This window comes from Leptodactylus fuscus, chromosome 4 (genome assembly GCF_031893055.1).
Source record: "Leptodactylus fuscus isolate aLepFus1 chromosome 4, aLepFus1.hap2, whole genome shotgun sequence".
In the NCBI taxonomy this organism is placed as follows: Eukaryota; Metazoa; Chordata; class Amphibia; order Anura; family Leptodactylidae; genus Leptodactylus; species Leptodactylus fuscus.
This window is the reverse complement of record NC_134268.1, coordinates 56,895,271-56,920,125: the sequence shown is the minus strand read 5'-3', so window position 1 is coordinate 56,920,125 and position 24,855 is coordinate 56,895,271. Positions and strand designations below refer to the sequence as shown.

The window sequence follows — 24,855 nt, the reverse complement described above, 5'->3', positions numbered from 1 at the left end:
TCGAACGGGTTTCGAACCCCATTATAGTCTATGGGGAACATATACTCGTTAAGGGGGAAACCCAAATCCGTGTCTGGAGGGTCACCAAGTCCACTATGACACCCCAGGAAATGATACCAACACCCTGGAATGACACTGGGACAGCAGGGGAAGCATGTCTGGGGGCATAAAAGTCACTTTATTTCATGGAAATCCCTGTCAGCTTGCGATTTTCGCAAGCTAACTTTTCCCCATAGGAATGCATTGGCCAGTGCTGATTGGCCAGAGTACGGAATTCGACCAATCAGCGCTGGCTCTGCTGGAGGAGGCGGAGTCTAAGATCGCTCCACACCAGTCTCCATTCAGGTCCGACCTTAGACTCCGCCTCCTCCAGCAGAGCCAGCGCTGATTGGCCAGAGTACGGAATTCAACCAATCAGCGCTGTCCAATGCATTCCTATGGGAAAAAGTTTATGTCACAAAAATCACAATTACACACCTGATAGAGCCCCAAAAAGTTATTTTTAATAACATTCCCCCCTAAATAAAGGTTATCCCTAGCTATCCCTGCCTGTACAGCTATCCCTGTCTCTTAGTCACAAAGTTCACATTCTCATATGACCCGGATTTGAAATCCACTATTCATCTAAAATGGAGGTCACCTGATTTCGGTAGCCAATGACTTTTTCCGATTTTTTTCGATGCCTCCGGTGTCGTAGTTCCTGTCCCACCTCCCCTGCGCTGTTATTGGTGCAAAAAAAGCGCCAGGGAAGGTGGGAGGGGAATCAAATTTTTTTGGAGTTTGCCACGTGATGTTCGATTCGAATCGAACACATCAAACAGCCTGATATCCGATCGAACATGTGTTCGATAGAACACTGTTCGCTCATCTCTAGTAAAAACAAGACTCCCATTGACTTCAAAAAATGGGATGTTAAAAAATGATGTAAAAAAACGACAAAATACACGTGTAAAATGTCATTGAAGTCTTATTTTTACTCGTGTACTTTGCCAAAATACACATGCGTTTACTCCGTGTGAATGGGCCCTATCTAGATCGTTACAAAGGTTAACGCCTAGATAGGGGAGGCATTTGTCTATAGTTTAAAAGCCAAAGTTCAGGGCGATCAGTTTGACAGTAGCTGAAGGGATATTACAGTGCAAGATTTCTGATTTGGATGTATTAAGTTTGAAGCCTGAGAGTCTTGTAAACTTGGATAGTGTGTTAATTGAGTTTGGTAAAGAGACTAAAGGGTTGGTGATAGTCACACAGCGTATTATAAACAGAATTATTGGATTTATACTGACAGTCCTCAAGCTGTATACCCAGAATATCTGTGTGTAAGCAGATCGCTATAGCCAGACGTGCAATACCTAGGACAAATAAAGCAAGGTATAATAGGCAGCCCTGTCAAGTGCCTCGACAAATGCAAATAGGCTTAGGAGAAATCAGTCGGGAGCGTCAGATATGCCCATAGGGTCACAGCAGAAAAGCCCAAGGGCTATGTGAAAATAACCAGTTATACCAGTGTGCCTGAGAATATGAGCAACGTATATCAAAGAAAGACTATCAAAGGTCTTTTCAATCTCAAGGACTAGAAGAGAATCAGGTTTGCGGTGGCTATTGGCCCAATGGACTATATTACAAAGCTTCTGTACATTGTCAGAGCCTGCCTGCCTGTCCGGGATCAAACCAACTTGGTCAGAGTAGATGAGGCACAATAAAAGACAATTCAAGCGTGAGGCAAGAATAGGAGAGAACAACTTTACATCTACATTGAGGAGGTAAATAGGCCTGTAATTAGCTGGGATGGTGGCATCCTTCCCTGGTTTGGGAATTACAGTAATAATGTGCACAACATAGCCTGGGGAAATTTTCCACCTTGAAGAATATGATTAAACATTAAAATGAAGTGAGGAGAGAAGATCCCTTTAAAATTCTTATAGTAGAGGGAGCAGAAGCCACGTGGGCCTGGGGCCTTTCCATTTTTACAGTTATCAATGGCAGCATCCAGTTCCTCAAAAGTGATTAAATCACTCGGTAAAGATTCCTTGGAGGAGGAAAGAGAAGAGAGGCTAAGGGATCTAAGAAATGAGGAGATCTCTACTGGACTTGCCAATGCTAGGGCTGAATAAAGTTTATCAAAAAACTGGTGAAAATGGGCGTATATAACGTTAGGGTTGGAGGTCATGGTACCACTTGGCTCACGGATTTGGTAGATTGCATTCTGCTTTTGACATGCTCACAGTTTAGAGGCCAGCTTATCGGGTTTGTTAGCATATCTATAATAATGAACTTGAGTCCAGAGCTCGGCCTTTTCGGTCTGATGTGTCAGAATAACGTTACGCTGCAGTTTTGTACATGTAATATATTTTGCAAGAAACTGGCTAGGCTTGAGCTGGTTGGGCGATTCTAGTGTCAGCTATATTCTAAATCTGATTTCAACCCAGTAGCGTCTGCTATAAGCGAGCCTCTAATTATGGCCTTATGGGCCAACAAGGCACTTACCCCTGTCCCACAGGCCCGATGCCTTGGGGTAACCCTGGACTCAGACTTATCCTTCAAACCACATATTCAAACCCTCAACACTTCCTGCCGCCTCCAGCTCAAGAACATCCACCGAATCCGCTCCTTCCTCACCCCAGAAACTACCAAGATGCTCGTCCAGGCCCTCATAATCTCCCGCTTAGACTACTGCAACACCCTTCTGCATGGACTCCCGGCAAACACCCTCGCCCCCCTCCAGTCCACCTTAAACTGTGCTGCTCGCTTAATCCACCTCACCCCCCGATCTTCATCGGCTGCTCCCCTCTGCCAGTCCCTCCACTGGTTACCCATAGCCCAGCGAATTGAGTTCAAGCTACTAACGCTAACATACAAAGCGATCCACAACCTGTCTACTCCATATATCTCTGACCTCATCTCCCGCTACCTGCCCACACGTAACCTCAGATCCTCCAACGACCTCCTACTCCGCTCTGCCCTCATCCGCTCCTCACACAACCGTCTCCAAGACTTCTCCCGTGCATCCCCCATACTCTGGAACTCCTTACCACGACACATAAGACTGACCCCCACAATCACAGGATTCAAGAAGGCCCTGAAGACTCACCTATTCAGGAAGGCCTACAACCTCCAATAACACTATCACCGCACCGCCATCTGTACAGTCTCCCCCTCTCCTTCTGTCTCTACCCCCCTTCCCTCATAGATTGTAAGCCCTCGCGGGCAGGGCCCTCTACCCCTCTGTGCCAGCCGATCACTGTTCGTATGATATGTACCTGTATATTTTGTGTATTGTATGTAACCCCCAAATGTAAAGCACCATGGAATTAATGGTGCTATATAAATAAACAATAATAATAATAATAGTTGGGTTGGTATCGAAGGCAAAGTTATGCACAAAGAACTTATTAAGGGCCTCCGTGGTCCATCTCATGATACCAGGGTCATTCAGTCACCAGTTAGGGCTTGGGGTAGTAGACGACTGGAACGCAATGTCAATCATAACCAGATTATTATCTGACAAGGCACAACATGTATAGGTCAGCATGTTAACCGATGTTGTAGAGTCGCAGGTGTTTTACTTATAGATTTGATAGTGGAAGAAAAAAAAAAACAGGAAAACATAAGGAAAATGCTTGTTATTCTGTACCCAAGGGTATGTTCACAAGAAGGAAAAGTTTGGGAATGAATGGGCCTACACTGGAGCGTTCCTCGAGCCATGGACGCTGCAGCTAATTCAGCTGTGGAACCCGCGGCAAGATAGGACATATCGCTTCTTTTTTCTGCTACTAGCTAGCAGAAAAAAAGAAGAGAGTGGTTCCCATTGAAGTCAATGGGAGCCATTCTTGGCAGCGGATTTTGAGGTGGATTCTGCATCAAAATCCACTGTCAAAAGACTCCATGTGAACCAAGCCTAAAAGTAACATATTTTCGTGAGGTTTTCAAATAAGCATGCGTTTTTGAAGATGCAGCTTGTCCACAGTCCCCCCCCCCCCCAATGTTTGGATGAGGTTAATGAAATCTTATTCACTTTGCTTACTTGCCTGCATTTCTGCAGAAAAGCTGCTTTTTTTTGTTACAGATTTTGCTGCAGTGTTTTTGAGACAAACTGAGGAGTGGTACAAAAGGAATGGGAATTGTAGAGGAAGCTCTTCTAGGTCTCCTTTCTGCTAAATCCATACCTGGCTTTGGCTCAAAAAACAGCAACAAAAAAAGCAGCTTTTCCACCAAACCAGAAATAGGATGGGGATAACTTGCAGATTAGTGGGGGTCCAACTACTCAGACCCCCACTGATCAGGAGAAGAGGGGACTTCCATCCTCCATTCTGAATGGAGGAGTAGTTGGGCAGTGCCGGGGTTAAATATACTAGTTTTTCTAGGAGTGCTTCCTTAAGTGTCAACTGGACGTTCTTTAATCTTTGAAGGGTCAGTCCATTTAATTCTTAGTTCTAGACTGTGGTATTCTCCAATATATGTGATTTTATCCATAAACTTGTCAGATCGCAGCATTGAACATCTACAAGACACGTGTGACTGGTCAAAGTACAAAGGGTCAAAAACAATCACTTACAGACAAACTATAGGATTTCTAGACACTCACCTCTGATCACCCCCATAAACTAAAGTAATAAATGAATAATTATTTTGTTTTTATCTATTGGCTCACACTCGTTCCCTAATGAGAAGATGTAAAGTGGATGGGCAGATAAGTCCTGAAGTGCTCTCCACTATGCGGCCATGCTCAGGAGTCCATTCTGTATACATGGAGAAGTGCGGGAACGGGGGCGAGTCAAATAATAACCAGTTACCAGTTGAAAATCACCAGCCTTTCTACTACTTACTCATTCCCGTAGTTTATGGGGGTGGTCTGAGGGGACTGATACTTTATAAAATGTTTGATCACTCCAGTCATGTGAATGGTAACCACCCCCAACCTGTAAATACAGACCGGTTCTGCCGCTCAACAAGATCTATTAGACATAAGTAAATAATAAAGTTCTCCACAATCCATCCTGCAGATACAATATGATGCAACATGAGAAACAAAAAAAATCATCTTCATGAAAAATTAAGCAACAGCTTCCTCCATGCTACAAGTAACAGATGCTCTGCCGAAAATGTCAGCTATGTGTGTTGAAATACAGACTGTTACACAGGCCAAGTGATGGAGCAACAGGCGTTAGACACATGCATTGCGGATCACTGACCCCTCATCTCCGCGATCCTACAACCCTATAAAGTTTATATTTGTATATTTTCATATTTATTCCTGCCTTTCAATAGCCAATAACGTTTCATATTTTTCTGACATACCCCCTTGAGGGCTTGTTTTCTGTGGTATAAGTTGTATTTTTTGATGGTGCCATTTAGTGTTCCATATCGTGTTTTGGGAAACTGTAAAAGGATTATTAGTGGGGTAAAATGTTAAAACCCCACAATTATATTACGCTTTTTGGAGGGTGGTTTTAAAAAGAACCCTTCATCGCCTTCACCAACTCCAACTATTACAATCCTTCAATAGCTGTCACTTCACTGATTCTAAGGGGGCATTCACACAGAGTTTCCGTGCTCTGATTCCGACGCGGAATTTGCATCAGCATCCGTGCGAAAATAAAGCCTCCTTTTGACTTCAATGGTTTCCATATTCCCCGCGGAACCCATTGAAATCAACGAGAGGCGCTTTTTTCCCCGCACAAATTCTGACACAGATTCCGTGCCAAAATACTCCGTGTGAATGCCCCCTAAGGCTTCATGCTTCTACTGCAGTCTAATGTCAGTGAAAATGGCATGGATGACACTCAGATTAGTATCTGTCGCTTTCACAGACCCAGTCATTGTATTGAATGAGCCTTGCTGCAAATGCTCCAGAATTTGCGGCTCTTAAATGCGGCCTGGATGCACAACCGCAATTGCAGATAAAATTTCAGATGTGAGCATGAAGCCTAACATAGTTCTATTATTTCTCTAGCCCTCACCATTCCTGAGCAATCGTTTCTGTTAGTTTCTACACCCAATCTGCTAAGTAGGCTCTCTACGGTCAGGTGGGCGGCGGTCACTGTCCTTAAAGTAAATTCACAGAAAATGCCATAAAAGTTCTGAAAGATTAGACCTTGACCTGCACCTATCTCTAGAGTCAGAGACCCCTGTCCTTCTATATCCAGGTTGGTAAAGGTGACCCGTATTATAGAAACAGAAGAGGGGTTATGGGCACAGCTTCTGCAATCCCAAAGACCTGTGCATGCCTGGATGAGGTGGGACAGGGTTCGGGACCCCCATTCTGGACACTTAGGGAACCTCCCATCACCTGTAATTTCCTATGAGTTACAAAGTTGGTTCTAAGTTCAGCAATGTAACAAGTGCACATTATTATTGTCACCTATATAAGTGATTATATATCAGCCATGTAATAAATCTGCTCTTATAACACTCCCACAGCCACCTGAACTAATAGACTACTCTGTGCACCCTCACACTCCATATAACCCTAGCTGTCTACTTTACTTTATAGCAGCAAAAGGGTTAATAAGGACCATGAAGTGTTAAAAGAACGGCACACTCACCAGCCCCAGCGGACAGACACAGGGAACAGTGACTCCACGACTACCCTGTACAGTCACTTATACAGGAAACCTAGCGGCACTGCGCATGCGCACGGAAGTCGTCCCCCTTCACTCTCCCAACTACTGACAGCCGTCCTCCAATCCAGTGCGGGAAATGACTGCCGGCTGAATGACTGGAAGGCTCGAGTCAGGAAGAGCTGGGCGTGGTTATATAAAGTAGATGGGCGGAGACGGATTACTTAACACGAGTTGAGGGAGTGGTTACCATGGAGATTGCAGCTGTATAAAGGCTGACTGGACTAGCGCTGAGAAGCCATGACGTGGGGGGGTGGGACGGGGAACAGTAGGCGGAGTGTATGTAATGTAAGGGTAGACAGGGCGGACAGCACAGGCTGGAGAATAGGAAAACCGGACATAGAAACTGTATAGGGAAAGGGACAGGGACTGTTGGGCCGGCATCTTACAGGTTAAAAAGGAAGTGTACGTTCCAAAGTGATGACGTGTTCGGTCACATGTATGGAGGTGGAGCTATTTGAATAACACTGGGGACACGTGTGTGGGCTCCACCTCTGCCAGTACTGAAGTTTGGTGAGAGGAACTGCATGTTGACTTACCGTGACATGGCAGACGACATGGAATAGAAGCTTTTGGCCAGGCTGCAATCTGATGGTACCGGCTGGCTGGAAGAGCTCCTGAAGAAATCCGGTTCCCGTTTGGTCCAGTCGTCGGCTCCTGCAGTTGAAGAGATCGGTAGGTCCAGGAGGGATGCCCGCCCGCTGAGACGTCTGAGCCCCAGCCCGCCGAGAGCAGGTAGGAAGAAGCTGGGTCCATTGCTCTCCGGCGGTAACAGGGCTGTGTCTGCTGTGGTGCCGGGGGAGGTTCAGGGGTCCGAGGCTGGAGAGGGTACTGGACCCGGCTGCTGCTCTCAGTTGCTGGTTACCTCCGCAGCAGTGTTTGCCTGAAGCAAGTGAGTGGAGGGGGGAGGGGTGTCTGTGCAGGGCGAGTGAGCAGTGAGGGAGGGGGGAGGAATCCTGGAGAATATCCTGCCTGTGTCCAGCTTGTCTCAGCCTCTAATGTATGTTCAGAGGTCTGAGGCTTTTCCAGCATCTGTGCCCTTAGCCTTGCAAGTGTCCCCTGCTGTTTCCCATGTCACGCCTGGTGTTTCTACTATGCCACAGTGGAGCTGTACTTTCCTCTCCTGCAGGGGCAACGGGTACGTCTCTGTCACAAGGGGTTAAAGGGGCTAGGGAGAACCCATGAGCAGATCGTTCTACTGTTGTGTCGCCACCTCCTGTGCATGCTCCTTTTCCTGCCTCCTCTTTTTTGCCTTCTGCAGGTTCCGGGGATCGCCGTAGTGTCGGCTGGGAACGACACGACCATGGACGGCGTGGTTACTCCCGTGATTGCTGCAGGACTCGCAGTGGTAGCCGTCATCGTCGTTCTCCTTCGGTGTCCGGTAGAAGGTACTACTCCAGGTCTCCTTCCTGGGGTTCCAGTCGTCGGTCTGGCCGTTGTCGCAGGCAGTCCACACGTCGTGCTTCAAGACGTCCTTCCAGATCTTCGTCCCATCGCCGTTCCAGGGCTCTCTCTCCATCCCGCAGTCGCTCCAGTCGGCAGTCGTCTTGTAGGAATTCTCGGAGGGAGGATCATCTGTCGGTGGAGCCGCCATCCTGCCCAGCCACGATGAGTCATCCGCTGGCCTTGGACACGGGCCAAGACAGCAGGTGGGATACCTTGGTTTGCCCTTAACCCTTCCTCATCCCAGGATGATCTAGCGTCAGTAATGAGGAAGGTTTTAGCTCGCTTAGAACAGACAGGTTGTGTCCCGGGCTCTCTCACGGGTTCTGGAGTAGCTTCTGCTCCATCTGGGGGTTTGCCCCAGGGTTTACTTTTCGTGATTCAATCTTCTGTGGGGTGGCTCCGCTCGGCACACATGTGGCGGCGGACACTCGGGAGAAGATTATTAACTGTGAATATATTGATATTTGGTCGCTTTTATCCACTGACCAGACAACAGGAAGCCTAAGGTTGGCAAAACGTTTGCCAACTAGATGCAGGCTTTTGCCATCATGGCCCATGTATTGTCAGCATGCTCCGGAGAAAGGGCTGGAGTTGTTCACATATTGGGATACCATTCATAGCGCCTACAAGCTGCATGGAGGTGCGGCTTGGTGGCGCTATGATGAGGAGTTTAGGGACCGGATGACGCTGACTCCTGGTATTGGATGGGCCACGAAGGCAACAGATGTCTGGTTGCAGTTGATTCTTTCTCAGAGGTCCCAGCATCCCTTTTCTGGGGGATCCTCAGGGGGAGGCCCGTCCCAAGGGTCGAGTCAGCATAGGGCCACGGGTTCCTGCTGGCTATACAATGAGGGCCACTGCCGATTTTTCAAGGCGTGCAAATTTAGACACGATTGTTCCATCTGTGGTAGAGCGCACTCAGCCTTTAAATGTTCTCTCCAGGGAAAACATTTCTCCAAAGTGGGTGCTTCCGGTGCACCAGAGGACCCCGGTGAGAAGGGTGGTCCTGGAACCGTGGCTAAATCTGTATCCCCGGAAACGGGAGGCAGAAATATTGCGTGAAGGTTTCACTGTGGGTTTTTTCATCCCTTTTGTTTTTCATCCCCGCCTGTTGCTGTTTTGAGTTTGAATCTTAAGTCGGTTGTTGAGAATCCAGAGTTGGCTTGGGAAAAGGTGATGACAGAGGTGGAATTAGGCAGAATGGCTGGTCCCTTTGATGAAATGCCGTTTGCAAATTTACGGGTATCTCTGCTTGGTTTGGTTCCTAAAAGGAACATGGGAAATTCCGCCTGATTCATCACTTGTCCCTTCCGTGTGGCGAGTCGGTTAATGATGGCATACCGCGCAAGGATTCCTCTGTTTCTTATACATCTTTCGATGGGGTGGTGGATTTGGTTAGGAGATCAGGCCCCGGCACTCTTTTGGCCAAATCCGATATCGAGTCTGCTTTTCGGTTGTTGCCTATTCACCTTGATTGCTTTCATTTGCTGGGTTGTAGTTTAGCTGGCAAGTTTTTTGTAGACATGTGTTTACCAATTGGGTGCTCGATATCTTGCCATTTTTTCGAAATTTTTAGTAGTTTCTTAGAATGGGTTGTACGGTATGAGTCGGGGCACTCTACCATACTGCACTACCTTGACGATTTTTTGTTTGTTGGTCCACGGGAGTCTCCGATTTGTGGTTTTCTTTTGGAGGTTTTTTTGGTCAGATGAAGCGTTTTGGAGTGCCGCTGTCGCCAGACAAGACGGTCGCAAAAGGTCACTTTGCACCAGGTGCAAGTCCTTCTGGGTTTGCTTAACTTTGCCTGTAGGTTGCTTCCCATGGGTAGGTCTTTTTGTCGCAGATTATCTCTGGCGACTAGGGCTGTTTCTTCCCCACACCGCTTTATACGGGTTACTCAGCCTTTGAGAAACGATTTGTTGGTTTGGCAGAGTTTTTTGTTGTCTTTTAACGGCCGTGCGATTTGTCAGGCAGCGGAGCTGTCTAGCATTGAGTTAGCGTTGTTCACAGATGCTGCAGGTAGTGACCGCTTCGTTGCAGTGTGTGGTAACAGTTAGTGTAGGGGTTCCTGGCCGTCTTCCTGGCGTTCTTCTTCTTGGATTCGGAATTTAACGTTGTTGGAGTTGTTCCTGATTGTTGTAGCAGTTGAAGTTTGGAGGCAGCGCCTTTGCAATCAGAGGGTGTGTTTTTGGACAGACAACATGTCGGTCTTGCAAGCAATCAATGGTCAGTCGTCTTCCTCTTTGGAGGTGTTGGCACTGTTGAGGCATTTAGTGTTGCGTTGCTTGCAGGCCAACATCTGGTTCCGGGCCCGGCATGTGCCAGGGGAGGATAACTCCATTGCTGATGCGCTGTCCCGTTCCCAATTTCAGGTTTTCCGATCTCTGTTGCCATCTGCAGAGGAGGATGGAGTTTAGTGCCTGCAGTACTTATGGAAGATATTAGAGCCACGAAGCAGATCGATCAAGCATTCTCTGTGTCCTTGGCTACATGGAAGTGTCATGAAAAAGCATGGTGTGATTGGCTTTCTTTCTCTGGCGGTATGGTACCCGCGGAGGAGAGTCAGCTCCTGGCTCTTACGTTAGATTTTCTGAGCCAGTTGCGTCTGAAAGGTGTCTCGGGAGTGATGGCCAAAAGAGCATGACGGGAGTTGCTTTCATGTTAAAGTTGTATGGGCTTCTGGATGTTACAAAAGCGTTTATAGTACGGCAGATTTTGAAAGGGTGGATGAAAGAGAGAGTGAGTTGTGATATGCGACAGCCAGTTTCGTTGCAGCTGTTGGAGCGTTTGGTCGCGGTGGCTGAGGTCATTTGTATAGATCAGTATGAGGTGAGGCTTTTCCGGGCGGCTTTTGCCCTTTCTTTCTTTGGTTCCCGCCAATGTATCTGAAAAAGGGGGTTTGGCTGGTAGTGATGTGATTTGGTGTACTACGAGTGTTATGGTCTGTGTGCGTAAGTCCAAGACTAATGTGTATGGGAGAGGCTGCTGGATTACTTCAAATGCTGTTCGTTCCGAGTGCGGTCCTGTGTCAGTGGTTGGTGCTTTTCTGGCGGTTAGGGTGGTTTGTGATCGTTTCTTGGTTCATCGTTCTGGGTCTCCGCTCACTAAATTTCAATTTTGTTCCGTGTTTAGGTCTTGTCTGGTGTCCTTGGGTCTCAACCTGGCTGATTTCGGATCGCATTCTTTTCGCATGGGTGCTGCGACCATGGCTGATCTTTGTGGTTTGAATGGGGATCAGGTGAAGCGCTTGGGTAGATGGAGATCGGACTGTTATCGAGGAAATATTGGAGGGGGGCCAGGGACATGGCTGCATTGGAGCGTTCACGGAGAGTATTGAATCTCCGTGTTTCTCGTCACGTTCAGGCTTTGGGTGGCGTTGCCATTCGCCATACGGAGCTTGAGGGTGATAACGGTAATTTGTTATTCCGCGATGGAGTCCATCTCAATCCGATAGGTTTGGATATTCTCTTGGCAGGTTTTAGAGATGGTGTTGAGAGGGCATTTTTTGTTGGCGAGTGGAGTTGGTCAGAGTGAGGAGTAGGGATACTCCTCCTCTTCCGTGGCGGAAGGTCCATGCCCCTTGGGAGGAAGTTTCGGGTCTCAACTGCCTGCTGTCGGACAGCGGGGCATCATTACAGGGCAAAGGTCAAGAAGGAAGAGGTGGGGCATGGGAATGGTCTAGTTTCCTGTTTACTGTTATATTTATGGTTAGGTAATCTGTTTTAATAAATGCTGTAGCCAACCTCAGAATCAACCATAAAATCAGTTGTGGTGTGATCTTTAACTTTTAATAAGGTGGGGTCATCACAGGTTTTTGTTAAATGGTTCGGAAGTCCCAACAGTCTGGAAGTTCCTAAACCGTATAGGGAAAGGGACAGGGACTGTTGGGTCGGCATCTTAAGGGTTAAAAAGGAAGTGTGTGTTCAAAAGTGATGACGTGTTCGGTCACATGTATGGAGGTGGAGCTATTTGAATAAAACTGGGGACACGTGTGTGGGCTCCACCAGTACTGAAGTGTGGTGAGAGGAACTCCCACCCACCCTTGCCCTCACAGTTTGTTTTTGTTTTGTGTTGGGTCTGTCTTTGTTTTTTTTGTCTTCGTTTTGTTCTTTGTTTTTTAGTGTCACAGCTGGCGGAAGGTCTATGCCCCTTGGGAGGAAGTTTCGGACCTCAACTGCCCGCTGTCGGACAGCGGGGCATCATTACAAGGCAAAGGTCAAGAAGGAAGAGGCGGGGCATGGGAATGGTCTAGTTTCCTGTTTACTGTTATATTTACAGTTAGGTAATCTGTTTTAATAAATGCTGTAGCCAACCTCAGCGTCAACCATAAAATCAGTTGTGGTGTGATTTTTAACTTTTAATAAGGTGGGGCCATCACAGGTTTTTATGTTAAATGGTTCGGAAGTCCCAACAGTCTAACCCTAGCTGTCTACATTACTTTATAGCAGCAAAAGGGTTAATGAGGACCATGAAGCGCTAAAAGAACGGCACACTCACCAGCTCCAGCGGACAGACACAGGGAACAGTGACTCCACGACTACCCTGTACAGTCACTTATACAGGAAACCTAGCGGCACTGCGCATGCGCACGGAAGTCGTCCCCCTTCACTCTCCCAACTACTGACAGCCGTCCTCCAATCCGGTGCGGGAAATGACTGCCGGCTGAATGACTGGAAGGCTCGAGTCAGGAAGAGCTGGGCGTGGTTATGTAGAGTAGATCGGCGGAGGCGGATTACTTAACACGAGTTGAGGGAGTGGTTTTCATGGAGATTGCAGCTGTATAAAGGCTGACTGGACTAGCGCTGAGAAGCCATGACGTGTGGGGATGGGACGGGGAACAGTAGGCAGAGTGTATGTAATGTAAGGGTAGACAGGGCGGACAGCACAGGCTGGAGAATAGGAAAACCGGACATAGACTGTAAAGACTAGCGTCGGACTGGGATGACTAGCGCCCACCAGTGGCCAGTGTGGGGGCCCAATATATGCATTTGTATATAATAAACTGGCTAGCTTATTTAACCACTTCAGTACTGGCCAATTTCTCTGGATCAGGACCAGAAACATTTTTGAGATTTTTTTTCTATGTGCTGTTTTGAGAGCTGTAATATTTTTTTATCATTTGGGCTATTCTACTAATTTTTGCATCATTTTCCAATGACACATAGGGCTTTAGCAGCACAAAGTACCACTAAGCAACTTTTTAGGACTAAGGCCCATGTAGCGGACTGCAGACAAAAAGCGCGGTGGGAAAAACCATGGCAGCGCGTCGTAGTTTTTCCAACAGCGCTTGTCACAGAAAGTCCACAGAAGTTTCCTATGCGGACTTTTTGCTTGAATTAGACCTGTAGGGAAAGCGCTGGCATAGGTATAATTGACATGCTGTAAAAACACAATGCTTTTGGAAATCGCAGCATGTCCACTGCGTGTATTTTTCTGGATGGGATTCTGTCTGAGGCCACATGGCACCTGGTAACTAACTGGAATTGGTCCTTTGCATGTAGAAATTCATCAATTGTTTTGCCCTAGAAAGACATACAGGGTGTAGCATAGAGGCAACTATGAATCGTATAATAGAAACTTTAAGGCTCCATTCACACAGAGTAACGTAGGCGTTTTCTGTGCTTATTTTGGCATATAGCGCAGCGTAAACGCCGCGTTTGCGCCCTTCAATGCGACCGCAAAATAGCGCGGCGTATACGCGGTGTTTACGCGGCGCTATGTGCCAAAATAAGCACAAAAAACGCCTACGTTACTCTGTGTGAATGGAGCCTAACAAAGAAGGTCGGCCTCTCATCAAACCAGCTTCTAAAGTGTGTCTTGCTGAACACTGCAATTGAGCTTTTCAGTTACACTGATGCTCCAGCCTATTCCAGTCCAGAATATCTCCTCTATGATTGGAATATGGAAGACTTTGACCACTTGTATAGTGCGGCTCCTGATGCAAGACAAATTTTGGAACATGCTGAAACTTGGCTCCCATCCTTGCCTTCAGATCATGTAAACCAAATTCCATCAGTAGATGAGAGTACAGCCTGTATTACTTCTGAGGAAGAGCTGGAGACTATGCATTTGTTGATACCAGATCATTTTCCGGTGACACATAGGGCTTTAGCAGCACAAAATACCACTGAACAACTTTTAGGACTAAGGCCCCATGTAGCGGACTGCAGACAAAAAGCGCGGTGGAAAAAACCATGGCAGCGCATCGTAGTTTTTCCAACAGCGCTTGTCACAGAAAGTCCACAGAAGTTTCCTATGCAGACTTTTTGCTTGAATTAGACCTGTAGGGAAAGCGCTGGCATAGGTATAATTGACTGCGTGTATTTTTCCGTGTGGATGAGATTCGCTAGTCCACTTTTCAGAGATTGTAAAACACTGTATTTACACCACATGGGGCCCTGGTTTTCTTCGTTACGGTAATTTTTATTTTGTATAGTGTGGTCAGAGGTGGGGCTAGAATGTGTGATGTGGGTGCAGTACTGGTGTTTTTTTTTTGTTTTTTTTTTTTTTTTTTAAATAAATTTTACTTTAATTTATAGTTTTTACTTTTCTATTTATTTTTTTTATTGTGACCCCATAAGGTCATAATAGACCTTTGGGGGCATCTGAACAGTTTTTATTGGTGGGGGAGGGGGGCTGATTTTCCCTGTAACTGGGGCTGATACCTGCAGCCTGCCCATAACCACTGAGCTGTTCTGGGTCTTCTAGGACCCAGTAGCTCTAACAGTCTCTGATCACTGGTGGATCGTGTGAGTGTCGGATCGGAGGGGACAGCGATCGGGAAGGCAGGGACAGTAATAACCCATCCCTGCCTTCTCTAGAGGAGATACAGCCGTATCCCTGCTTCTTACTGTTCCACAAAGTCGTGCAGCTGTTTTAAATTGCAAGGACATACAGATAAGTCCTTACAGGTACGACTTTGCAGAACAAGAGAGGGACTGCCGGGATGTATGTAATCTATAGGCAGTCCAGAAATTAATATTTTATCCAGAGTGGCAGCGTAGCTAAATTCTTGTGGTCCCCGGTGCAAACTTTTACTAGGACCTCCTCCCTACAGCGTACTGTTGATCGCGACGGTTATTGGTGCTGCAGTGGTATCTCAGATATTTGAAAGGGATACAACTATAGTCCCCACAACTACGGTTATTAGGAATGTTGTGAGTGAACAGTACAGTGTGCGGCAAGTGAACAAAACCGAGAACTGCATGTTTTTTTTTTTTAAACATCTGATCTGCAGGGTCCTAACAATCAAAGAGCTCAGTGGAGCTTTAGAGCCAAGGTCCCTGCTGATCAACTATTTGAAGGTACAGTGGTTCTTTTGCGAGTGCTGTGACTTCTTCACTGTTTACTGCTGTGCCTACCCTGGTTGAGTTCCTACATGAGCTTTTCATTAGCCAGAGAGTAGAAGCCTTGGTGGCAGAGGACTCTCTGGATTCCTCTAAGTTTGAGTCCCGCTGGCGGCCATCAGTGAGACTCTGAGTTCTCATCCTTTTTGTCTTGACCTGAGGACGTCTCCTACATTTTCCTTTAGGAGGTTGACCGTGCAGCCCTGTTGCCCACCTGCTCTCCTCCTGTTCCTCTGACCCTACCCCTTCAGTGTTTCCCTCAACTGTTTCCTGAGTGTTTGCTTTCATTCTTGTTGCCTATTGTGTGTCCTCTTGTCCCCCCCCCCCCTCCATTGTTTGTTTTTCTCAGAAGACAGAGTCCTGTTAGTCCCCTATTTATGGACCTCTCCCTGCCTTAGGCTGCTACATCTATAGTTGATATGTGGCTCCACTCGCTTACTTGCTATTGTTGTCCTTATTATTTTCGCACTTAGCTCATAAGCTGTGTATGCCCTCTGTTCTAATTGTTCTTTTATGTTTGCCCTTTTTTTTTTGTGAGCCTTGCATGCCCCGTGGCAGTTTGTACGTTAATATTTAATTTTTTTTTTTTTTACCTTTTGTTAACCGAATAACTCTTAAGAAGAAATTATTCAACATAGTATGTTCCACAGTGGCCTTACTCAGTAGGATATTCCCCACAGTGGCCCCCACACAGTATAATATGTTCCACAGAGGCCCCCACACAGTATAATATGCTCCACAGTGGCTACAAACAGCATAAAATACTTCCAAGAGTCCCCTTGGAGCAGATTCAAGCAAACCCCATGAAAGTCAATAAATATTCGTGAGGTTCGATGCAATTATTATACACTAGGATCATCTGAAACCCCAGCATATTATCAGAGGCTCAGGGAGTTGATGGAAAATATTAAACACTTATACTCCCCTTATATCACCTCTACTGAAGATCCTTGCTCCATTCGCTTCTTTGAAGCATTCTCCTTGGTCCACGTCTGCATGTGACTGTGGTCACGCGCCCCAGAGGTAACCGCCAAGGCCCAATCATTACGTCATTATGCTGGTGTGCCCCTTGTGACCACTGCGTTGCGTGACATCACAGTCTGTAAGAGCCCGGAAGAGGATGCTGGGTTCGTGGGAAGCCCAGGAGAAGTGAGTGAGAATATTTATTTTTAATCACCTTCGCTGGGCAGGCTTCTATTAGAAAGAAGTCCTACCTTTAACGAAATGTATAGCGGTCAGGGAACCAAGCTTTCCCTGATCGCTATCATGGTGCTGCAGGGTCCCAGTGATATCCAGCTAGTCATAAGTTATGTACCAATCCGGACCAGGTCGTGGTCGCAACCCCTGCGACTGTGTTCATGGGGGTCAAGCATCCACCAAGAATTCACCTGTTCTGATGTGGGCTAGTCCAAGCCTGCATACTGCAAATGTCTGATCATTAGGGTGTATAGTCTTATAGTGTTTGCTTATGGTATATACCGCAATGTAAATAATGTAAACATACTGTATCTATCATCTAATATAAATATACAATGTATACCACCTAATACACTATATATGAAAGCTAATGTACAGTGTAAATACACTGTACATATAACCTACTGTAAATATATTGTATATACCACCTAATCTAAGTATGCTGTATATACCACCTAATATAAGCACATTATATATACCACCAAGTACACAATATATACCAACTAATACACTGTATATACCAGCTAATGTAAATATATAGTATACACCGCTTAATGTGTATATACCATCGAATGTAAAAACATGCTTGTAAAGTAGTGATCAGTAGCTAACAAACTGTAAAGAGTGGAAAGAGGGAAAAAAAAATTGTGTTTTTTTTTGTAGGTAAAAACTGCTAAGGTAGAGACGTCAACCAGGGAGAGCCCTTCACAGGGCGACAGAATGGCATTTTCAAGGCCTACTGTGTCATGCAAAAGTTTAGACACCCCTGGTCAAAATGAGTGTTGTTATGAACCGTTAAGAAAGTTGAAAATATAATTATGTTCAAAAAGAATAACATTAAAGATGACACATTCCTAATGTATTTTTTTGAAAAAAAATTATTTGCATTCAAAATAACAAAAAATGAAAATGGCCAAAGTTTGGGGACCCAGGTTTTCAATGATGTTTAGATCAGGGGGCTGTGAGGGCTACTGTAAAATCTTCAGCTTGTGCTTTTTTAGGTAGTCTATGGTGGATTTTGATGTGTGTTTAGGATCATTATCCATTTTTAGGAGCCATTCTATTTTCAATTTCCAGCTTGTTTACAGAAGGTGTTATGTTTGCTGCAAGAATTTGCTGAACTTTAATTGAATCCATTCTTCCCTCTATCCATGAAATGTTCCCCGTGCCACTGGCTGTAACATAACCCCAAAGCATGAGAAACCAAAACAGCATGACCACTAAATAATAAAACAATTTTGATTTTGGGCCACATGGTGGCTCAGTGGTTAGCACTAGAGATGAGCGAACACCATTCGATTGAATAGGTATTCGATCGAATATCAGGCCGTTCAAGGTATTTGTTCCCAATCAAATACCATGCAGTAAAAATTCATATCCCCTCCCACCTTTTCTGGCGCGTTTTTTGCACCAATAACTGTGCAGGGGAAGACAGGAACTATGACAACGGAGGCAGTGAAAAAAATTGAAAAAACCCATTGGCTGCCAAAAATATGTGACCTCCCATTTATAAGAACGGCCGCCGCCATATTCGCCAGATTTGCGGTCAGAGATAGGGAGAGAAACATATTTACTGAGGGCTAGATAGGGTTTAGCTTCAGATAGGCAGGGAAAAAACAAAGAAAAACAACAGCTCTTTTCGGAGCTATATACTGCAGGGAGAGGAGTGGAGCTTTCTACGAACAGTGGAAAACAGGGATACAGAACAGTTACTTGTTGCTATATACATGCACACCAGCTTTTGTTAGGGGTGTCCCCACACAAAATAGCAGGAATCCACAGCAGTTACTTCTTTCTAAATAAGTGACAAACAACTTTTCTCAGGGGTGTATAGACCATAAAAAGGGCATTAGTATACATCAAAAAATGCATAAGGCTAGCACAAGGGGAAGAGGACGGGGGCGTGGAAATGCAGATGTGGAGCAAGGTTGCGCTCAACCAACAGCTTCTACTGTGCCTACTGCTCTGTGGCAGCAAGCATTGAGCTTCCCCACAGTCTCCAGCTTGATGGCCACATTAAGTAGGGTGCAGGGTACAACTCTAACCAGGCCCAAGCACCAGGAAGAGGTGTTACAATGGCTGGCGGACAATGCTTCCAGCACATTCTCCACCAAACAGTAAGCCTCTACCTCAACTCCTCTTCCTAACCAACAGTCAGCTCCTCCTTCCTCACAACATGCCCAATCTTCCCAGTAACCTAATCCCACCTTTCCCACCTCCCAGGAGCTGTTTTCGGGTCCATTCACTGTCCCTCTCTGTCCCACCCCGTCCTGAATCACCAGAGGTGAGGGATGAGTTGCTGTGTCCTGATGCACAAACACTGGAGCATCCGTTATCTCCTGTTGTTGTTGACAAGCAATCGTCGGCCCTCAGTGACCACGATGACGAGACACAGTTTCCATCAGGGCAGCCTGTTGCCATGTGCGGTGTGCAAGAGGAGGAGGAGGAGCCGTCAGAGGAATTGGAGGAGGAGGTGGTGGACAACGAGGACACTGACCTGGACAGGGCGGATGTCAAGCGGGGAGAGCAGTGTAGATGTGGAGGGAAGTGTAGTACCAAAGAGGGTGACTAGAGGTAGAGCAGTGCCGCACCTCCCATGAGGCGACCTGAAGCGAGCGCTTCAGGCGGCGCTATGCCAGGGCCTCAGGGAGGGCGGCATTTTTGCCAACCTAAGCCAGTCCAGGACAAGCTGTCCTGGACTGGCTTAGCACGGAGCAGTGGTTTGGGGAGGCCACTGGAGCAGCGCTGCTCCAGCAGCCTCCCCTCACGCTCAGGCAGTCTCCGGGCCTGCTCTCTGCCGGCGAACGGCGCTAAGCCCTGCCCCCTTCAAGTTGCACGCCCCCTCCGCTAAGCCACGCCCCCACTCTGCCCCTCCCCCTGCCGGGGGGGGCGGCTTTCTGTACTTCGCCTCGGGCGGCGAAAGGAGCAGGTTCACCCCTGAGGTAGAGGCATGTCCAGAGGCAGAGGACAGCTGCTTCTCCGAAGCCAGGCCACCGCCAGCAGGGCCCAAAATGTTCCCTCTTGTAGCCAGCCTAGAAAAACTCCCACATCGAAGCCATGGTCTTCGGTGGTGTGGAATTTTTTAAATGTATGTGCTGCAGACAAATATACAATTATACTGTGGTTTGCACACTCTGCAACTCGAAACTGAGTAGGGGCTCTGAAAAGATCAATCTTACAACCACTGGCATGCGCCGTCATTTGGAAGGCTGGCACTGGGCTCAGTGGCAGAGAGCAAACGCAGGACAATCGTTGCTCCCACTGTTGGACTACTGCTGCAGTCCAGACCAGTAGACAGGAAACCTCCACATGTGCCTCCACCACTTTGGAGACTTCTCCCTCATCCTCCCCTTTTCCTGCCTCAGCTCCTTCTCCTGCCTTAGCTCCTTCTCCTGCTTTAGCTCCTTCTCCTGTACCATCATGCGCCTCTTCACAGCAACCCACCATCATAAAAATGAACAGCCACTGGATAGACCCATCATTTTCATGTCCACTGGTGTCAAGCACCCCGACATGAAGTTGCATGTGTGTGCTCACCCTCTATAATTCCTCCTCCTCCTCATACTCCTCCACCGTCAGTGTTGCACAATTGTGCTTCTACTAGGCTCAATCCACCCTGATTCCCCCTAACTCTGCTGGTTAGAGTCTCAATCCACCCTAATTCCCCCCAACTCTGCTCTTTCGAGTCTCAATCCACACGGATTTCCCGCAACTCTGATGGTTAGAGCAGGGCCGCCATCAGGAATTTTGGGGCCCCATACAGCCTAAGTGTCTGGGCCCCCCCCCCCCCCCCGCCATTTTAAAACGACCTTATTTTGCGACATACCAATTCTGTATCACATTTCCCTTTATTTAGCAGCATTACAAGGCTTAATCAGATTCTATTTGCAGGTAACATCTACTATGTGTAGAGAGCCAGCACCATCTATAAGAGCCCTCCTAATAAATCCTCAGGGCTTATTCACATTGCGTTTTTGGCCTCCCTTGCCGGGATACGTTGGTAACCAGTCAGAATCAGCTGTCAACTTATCCCTGCACAAAGAACTGGCCATTAAAAAAAAGGGGGGGCCTGCAGTTCTCCGTGCAGGGATAAGTGGGGAGCTGATTGTGACTGGTTACCAACGTATCCCGGCAAGGGAGGCCAAAAACGCAATGTGAACACTCCTTTAAAGTGAAAGTCCCACCCCCAAACAGGCTGCAATGCTAGTAACATAGCAGCCTACATCATTATTAATACAAAGCACACATAGCTTTGGAGCTATTGTGTGCTTTGTAGTTCTCCAGCTAAAAACTTATATATTATATATTATTGCCCCAGCTTCCTCTTCGCAGTGCCGCACACCCGATGTCCCAACAATCCCCCTCCCCCCCCCCCCGTCCACCCTCTAACATCTTTCCACTGCCCCCAGTACCCATATCTCCCAACTTTTGAAGAACCAAAAGAGGGACAAAATGTGCGGCGCGCTTTGCGCGCCGCGGGAAATTTAGCCCCACCCACTGTTATGTTGACTCCGACAACTCATTAATTTTTCATGTGCCCGCACGCTGTATAATCCTCCTACAGTCACCTGTAAACTATATGTCCCCCCTCCGTCTTTCCCCCAGCTTCATATACACCCTTCATCTGCCTCCAGATTCATGTCCCCTCCATCTCTGCCTCCAGATTCATGTCCCCCCAACTCTGCCCCCAGATTCATGTCCCCACATCTCTGCCCCCAGATTCATGTCCCCCACATCTCTGCCCCCAGATTCATGTCCCCTCCATCTCTGCCCCCAGATTCATGTCCCCCCAACTCTGCCCCCAGATTCATGTCCCCCCTCCATCTCTGCCCCCAGATTCATGTCCCCTCCATCTCTGCCCCCAGATTCATGTCCCTCCATCTCTGCCCCCAGATTCATGTCCCCCCAACTCTGCCCCCAGATTCATGTCCCCCCATCTCTGCCCCCAGATTTATGTCCCCCCCATCTCTGCCCCCAGATTCATGTCCCCATCTCTGCCCCCAGATTCATGTCCCCCATCTCTGTCCCCAGATTCATGTCCCCCCAACTCTGCCCCCAGATTCATGTCCCCTCCATCTCTGCCCCCAGATTCATGTCCCCCCATCTCTACCCCCAGATTCATGTCCCCCCATCTCTTCCCCCAGATTCATGTCCCCTCCATCTCTGCCCCCAGATTCATGTCCCCACATCTCTGCCCCCAGATTCATGTGCCCCCCATCTCTGCCCCCAGATTCATGTCTCCACAGCTCTGCCCCCAGATTCATGCCCCCCATCTCTGCCCCCAGATTCATGCCCCCCATCTCTGCCCCCAGATTCATGCCCCCCATCTCTGCCCCCAGATTCATGTCCCCCCATCTCTGCCCCCAGATTCATGTCCCCTCCATCTCTGCCCCCAGATTCATGTCCCCCCATCTCTGCCCCCAGATTCATGTCCCCACAGCTCTGCCCCCAGATTCATGTCCCCTCCATCTGTGCCCCCAGATTCATGTCCCCTCCATCTCTGCCCCCAGATTCATGTCTCCACAGCTCTGCCCCCAGATTCATGTCCCCACAGCTCTGCCCCCAGATTCATGCCCCCTCATCTCTGCCCCCAGATTCATGCCCCCTCATCTCTGCCCCCAGATTCATGTGCCCCCCATCTCTGCCCCCAGATTCATGTCCCCACAGCTCTGCCCCCAGATTCATGCCCCACATCTCTGCCCCCAGATTCATGTGCCCCCCATCTCTGCCCCCAGATTCATGTCTCCAGTGTCATGCCGTCCTCTCCTTCATCTGCCCCCAGTTTCATGTTCCACATTAGACTTACCTTCTCCTTCGTTCCCCCGCTGCTCTCTCGGCGCCTCTCTCTCTTACTGGCGCACAGTTGTAGACGCGATGTGACGTCATCACATCGCGTCTACACTGCCGGGTAGCCGGCAGCAGCGCTGAAGCGAGGAGCTGACCTGTGTCAGCTCCTCTCTTCGCTGCTGCCGCCGGTCTCACTGACACATATGCGTCCTCTGGACGCAGATCTGAGTTGAAACAGCGGACATAGAATGACTGCTGCCGGCGCCAGGGGGCCCGGGCCCCCCCATTTTTAAATTTGGCCGGGCCCCTGACGCCAGTAGCAGTAGTACTGGCCTGTCGGCGGCCCTGGGTTAGAGTCTTAATCCACCCTGATTCCCCCCAACTCTGATGGTTAGAGGTTCAACTCACTCCAAGGGCCTAAAACACTGCTTTTTAAAGGCTCTACTCACTCCAAGGGCCCAAAACTCTGTTGGTGCAAGGCTCTACTCATTCTAAGGGCCTAAAACTCTGCAGGTAGAAGGCTGAAGTCACCTAAATGGCCTCAATCTCTGCTGGTAGCTCAGCTTAACACAAATATTACATAAATACTACATATAAACAATGGAGAATAGCACGTGATACATGGCAAGGTAAAAAAAAAAAAAACAAATACCGGCAACTTATTAGGAGTAAACTGGCTGCGGCAAGAAGTAATTGTAAGTTTGAGCATATTTCAGGGTACACCCCGGATTTAGAGTTTACGAGGTAAAAATGTGCCAACACTGCCCCCCCCAGAATGACACTCTCACCATTGTCATAGGAGGTAGTGAGAAAATAGCATGGGATTTGGTGCACCCAATGTATTCCGCACAGTATACAAATTCATTTCTGGGAAACTACTGCTCACTACACCACTTGATAAATTCTTTGAGGAAGGGGGGGGGGGGGGAACGGTGGCTCAGTGGTTAGCTCTGCAGCCTTGCAGCAATGGAGTCCTGATGCTCAAATCCTGCCGAGGGCAAAAGACCATCTGCAAGGAGTTTGTATGTTCTCCCTGTGTTTGCATGGATTTACATCCCATATTCTAAAGACATACTGATAGGGAAAAATGTACATTGTGAGCTCTATGTGGAGCTCACAATCTACAAAAAAATAAAAAATTCTTTGAGGGGTGCAGTTTTCAGAATGGGGCCACTGTCTGGCGGATTCCAATTTGCTGGCACCTTAGAGACTCTACAAACATGTCATAGTGTCCAAAAACAAAACAATATAAATCTGCCCTCTGAAAGCCAAACAGCGCTTCTTCTTTTGTGTGCCCAAACAGTAGTTTATGTACACCTATATGAAAATGTTATACCCATGATACCCCACTTAACTATCATATGTGGGTACAAACTGCTGTTTGGGCACACAGCAGGGTTTTAAAAGAGAAGCAGAGCTATTTGGGTTTTGGAGATGGTTCGGTTTTTGGATACCATGCCACTTGTTGCCATATGCCATATATTGTGTCCAGTTTGTGTCAGAGACAAGCACTCCAAAGGCTGTTGTACCAAGGATAACCCGCTAAAAAGTTTAGTGAGTGTGTATCTCTGCTGTCACAACCGGGCACAACATATTGGGCACTGAAATAGAGTATCTCTGGAAGAATTGCAATTTTAACTTTTACTCTGCATTTACTTCTGGAAATTAAAATAATGCAATATTTGAGGTTTAAAAATGCTCGCTGTGCCCTTTGATACATTCCATGAGGGGAGTAGTTTCTAAAATAGGGGTTACATTTTTTTTTATTTTGCCTCAAAACGCTCTGCAATTCCCCATCAATGCATCAATCATTGTATAAAACATCAAATGAAGCCTCCAATGCGCATGGTACTTCTTCTATTTCTGAGCCCTACCATAGTAGGCAAAAAATTAGGGCCACATATAGGGTGTTTCCAAAATCAGGAAACAGAGCATAATAACTGGAGAGCTGACTCTTCACAGCGTCATGATATGGATGTAACCTATTGGACACTGAAATGACCTGTCTGGGAAAATGTCAATTTCAATTTGCACCACATTCTGTGTATTTCTTTTTGGAAAGCATCTCTCTGGTCAAAATGATCACTAAAACCCTTAGAGGGGTGCAATTTCCACTATGAGGTCATTTATTGGTACTCTTCACTGCATCAGCACCTTAGGGACAAATGTGTCATGGCAGCTGAAAATGATACTGCCCTTCAAAAGCCTAATGGTACTCCCTGCCTTCTGTGCTCTGCCGTGTACCAAAACAGATTTTTTTCCTCCACATATGGGGTATTTCTATACTCAAGAGAAATTGTATAACAAATTGTGAATACGTTTTCTTACTAAACCCCTTGTAAAAATGAAAAATTTGTGGCTAAAACAACATTTTATTCCAAAAAATATAATTTTTCACTTTCACTGCCCAATGTTAATAAAATCTATGACACAGCTGTTGGATCAAAATGTTGAGTATA

General features: G+C 47.1%; 2 protein-coding genes across 3 annotated transcripts in view; one reads left to right on the top strand and one right to left on the bottom strand.

Moving 5' to 3' along the window:
- Nucleotides 1-7,242, bottom strand: part of SDR16C5 (short chain dehydrogenase/reductase family 16C member 5) — a 32,409-nt gene extending 25,167 nt beyond the window's left edge. The window contains exon 1 of one of the 2 annotated variants that reach the window (XM_075270567.1): nt 7,160-7,242. The gene's annotated coding sequence lies outside the window, so the exon portion shown is untranslated. Of the gene's footprint in view, nt 1-6,545; nt 6,678-7,159 lie in introns of those variants that run through there. The other variant, XM_075270565.1, reaches the window with a different exon arrangement.
- LOC142201136 (uncharacterized) lies at nt 4,715-14,067 on the top strand. Its single transcript, XM_075271961.1, has 5 exons — nt 4,715-4,921; nt 7,187-7,355; nt 7,882-8,269; nt 12,188-12,348; nt 13,913-14,067. Exons 1-5 carry the CDS (start codon nt 4,715-4,717, stop codon nt 14,065-14,067), a joined length of 1,080 nt encoding a protein of 359 aa, XP_075128062.1.
- The last annotated feature ends 10,788 nt before the right edge of the window (nt 14,068-24,855 follow it).

Excerpts from the sequence above, each read along its gene's own strand:
- LOC142201136 (XM_075271961.1), top strand. The coding sequence starts at position 4,715 with ATGCGGCCATGCTCAGGAGTCCATTCTGTATACATGGAGAAGTGCGGG. Across the intron at positions 8,270-12,187 it reads GACACGGGCCAAGACAGCAG|TGTCACAGCTGGCGGAAGGT; the intron begins GTGGGATACCTT and ends TTTGTTTTTTAG. Across the intron at positions 12,349-13,912 it reads ACTGTTATATTTACAGTTAG|TTACACTGATGCTCCAGCCT; the intron begins GTAATCTGTTTT and ends TGAGCTTTTCAG.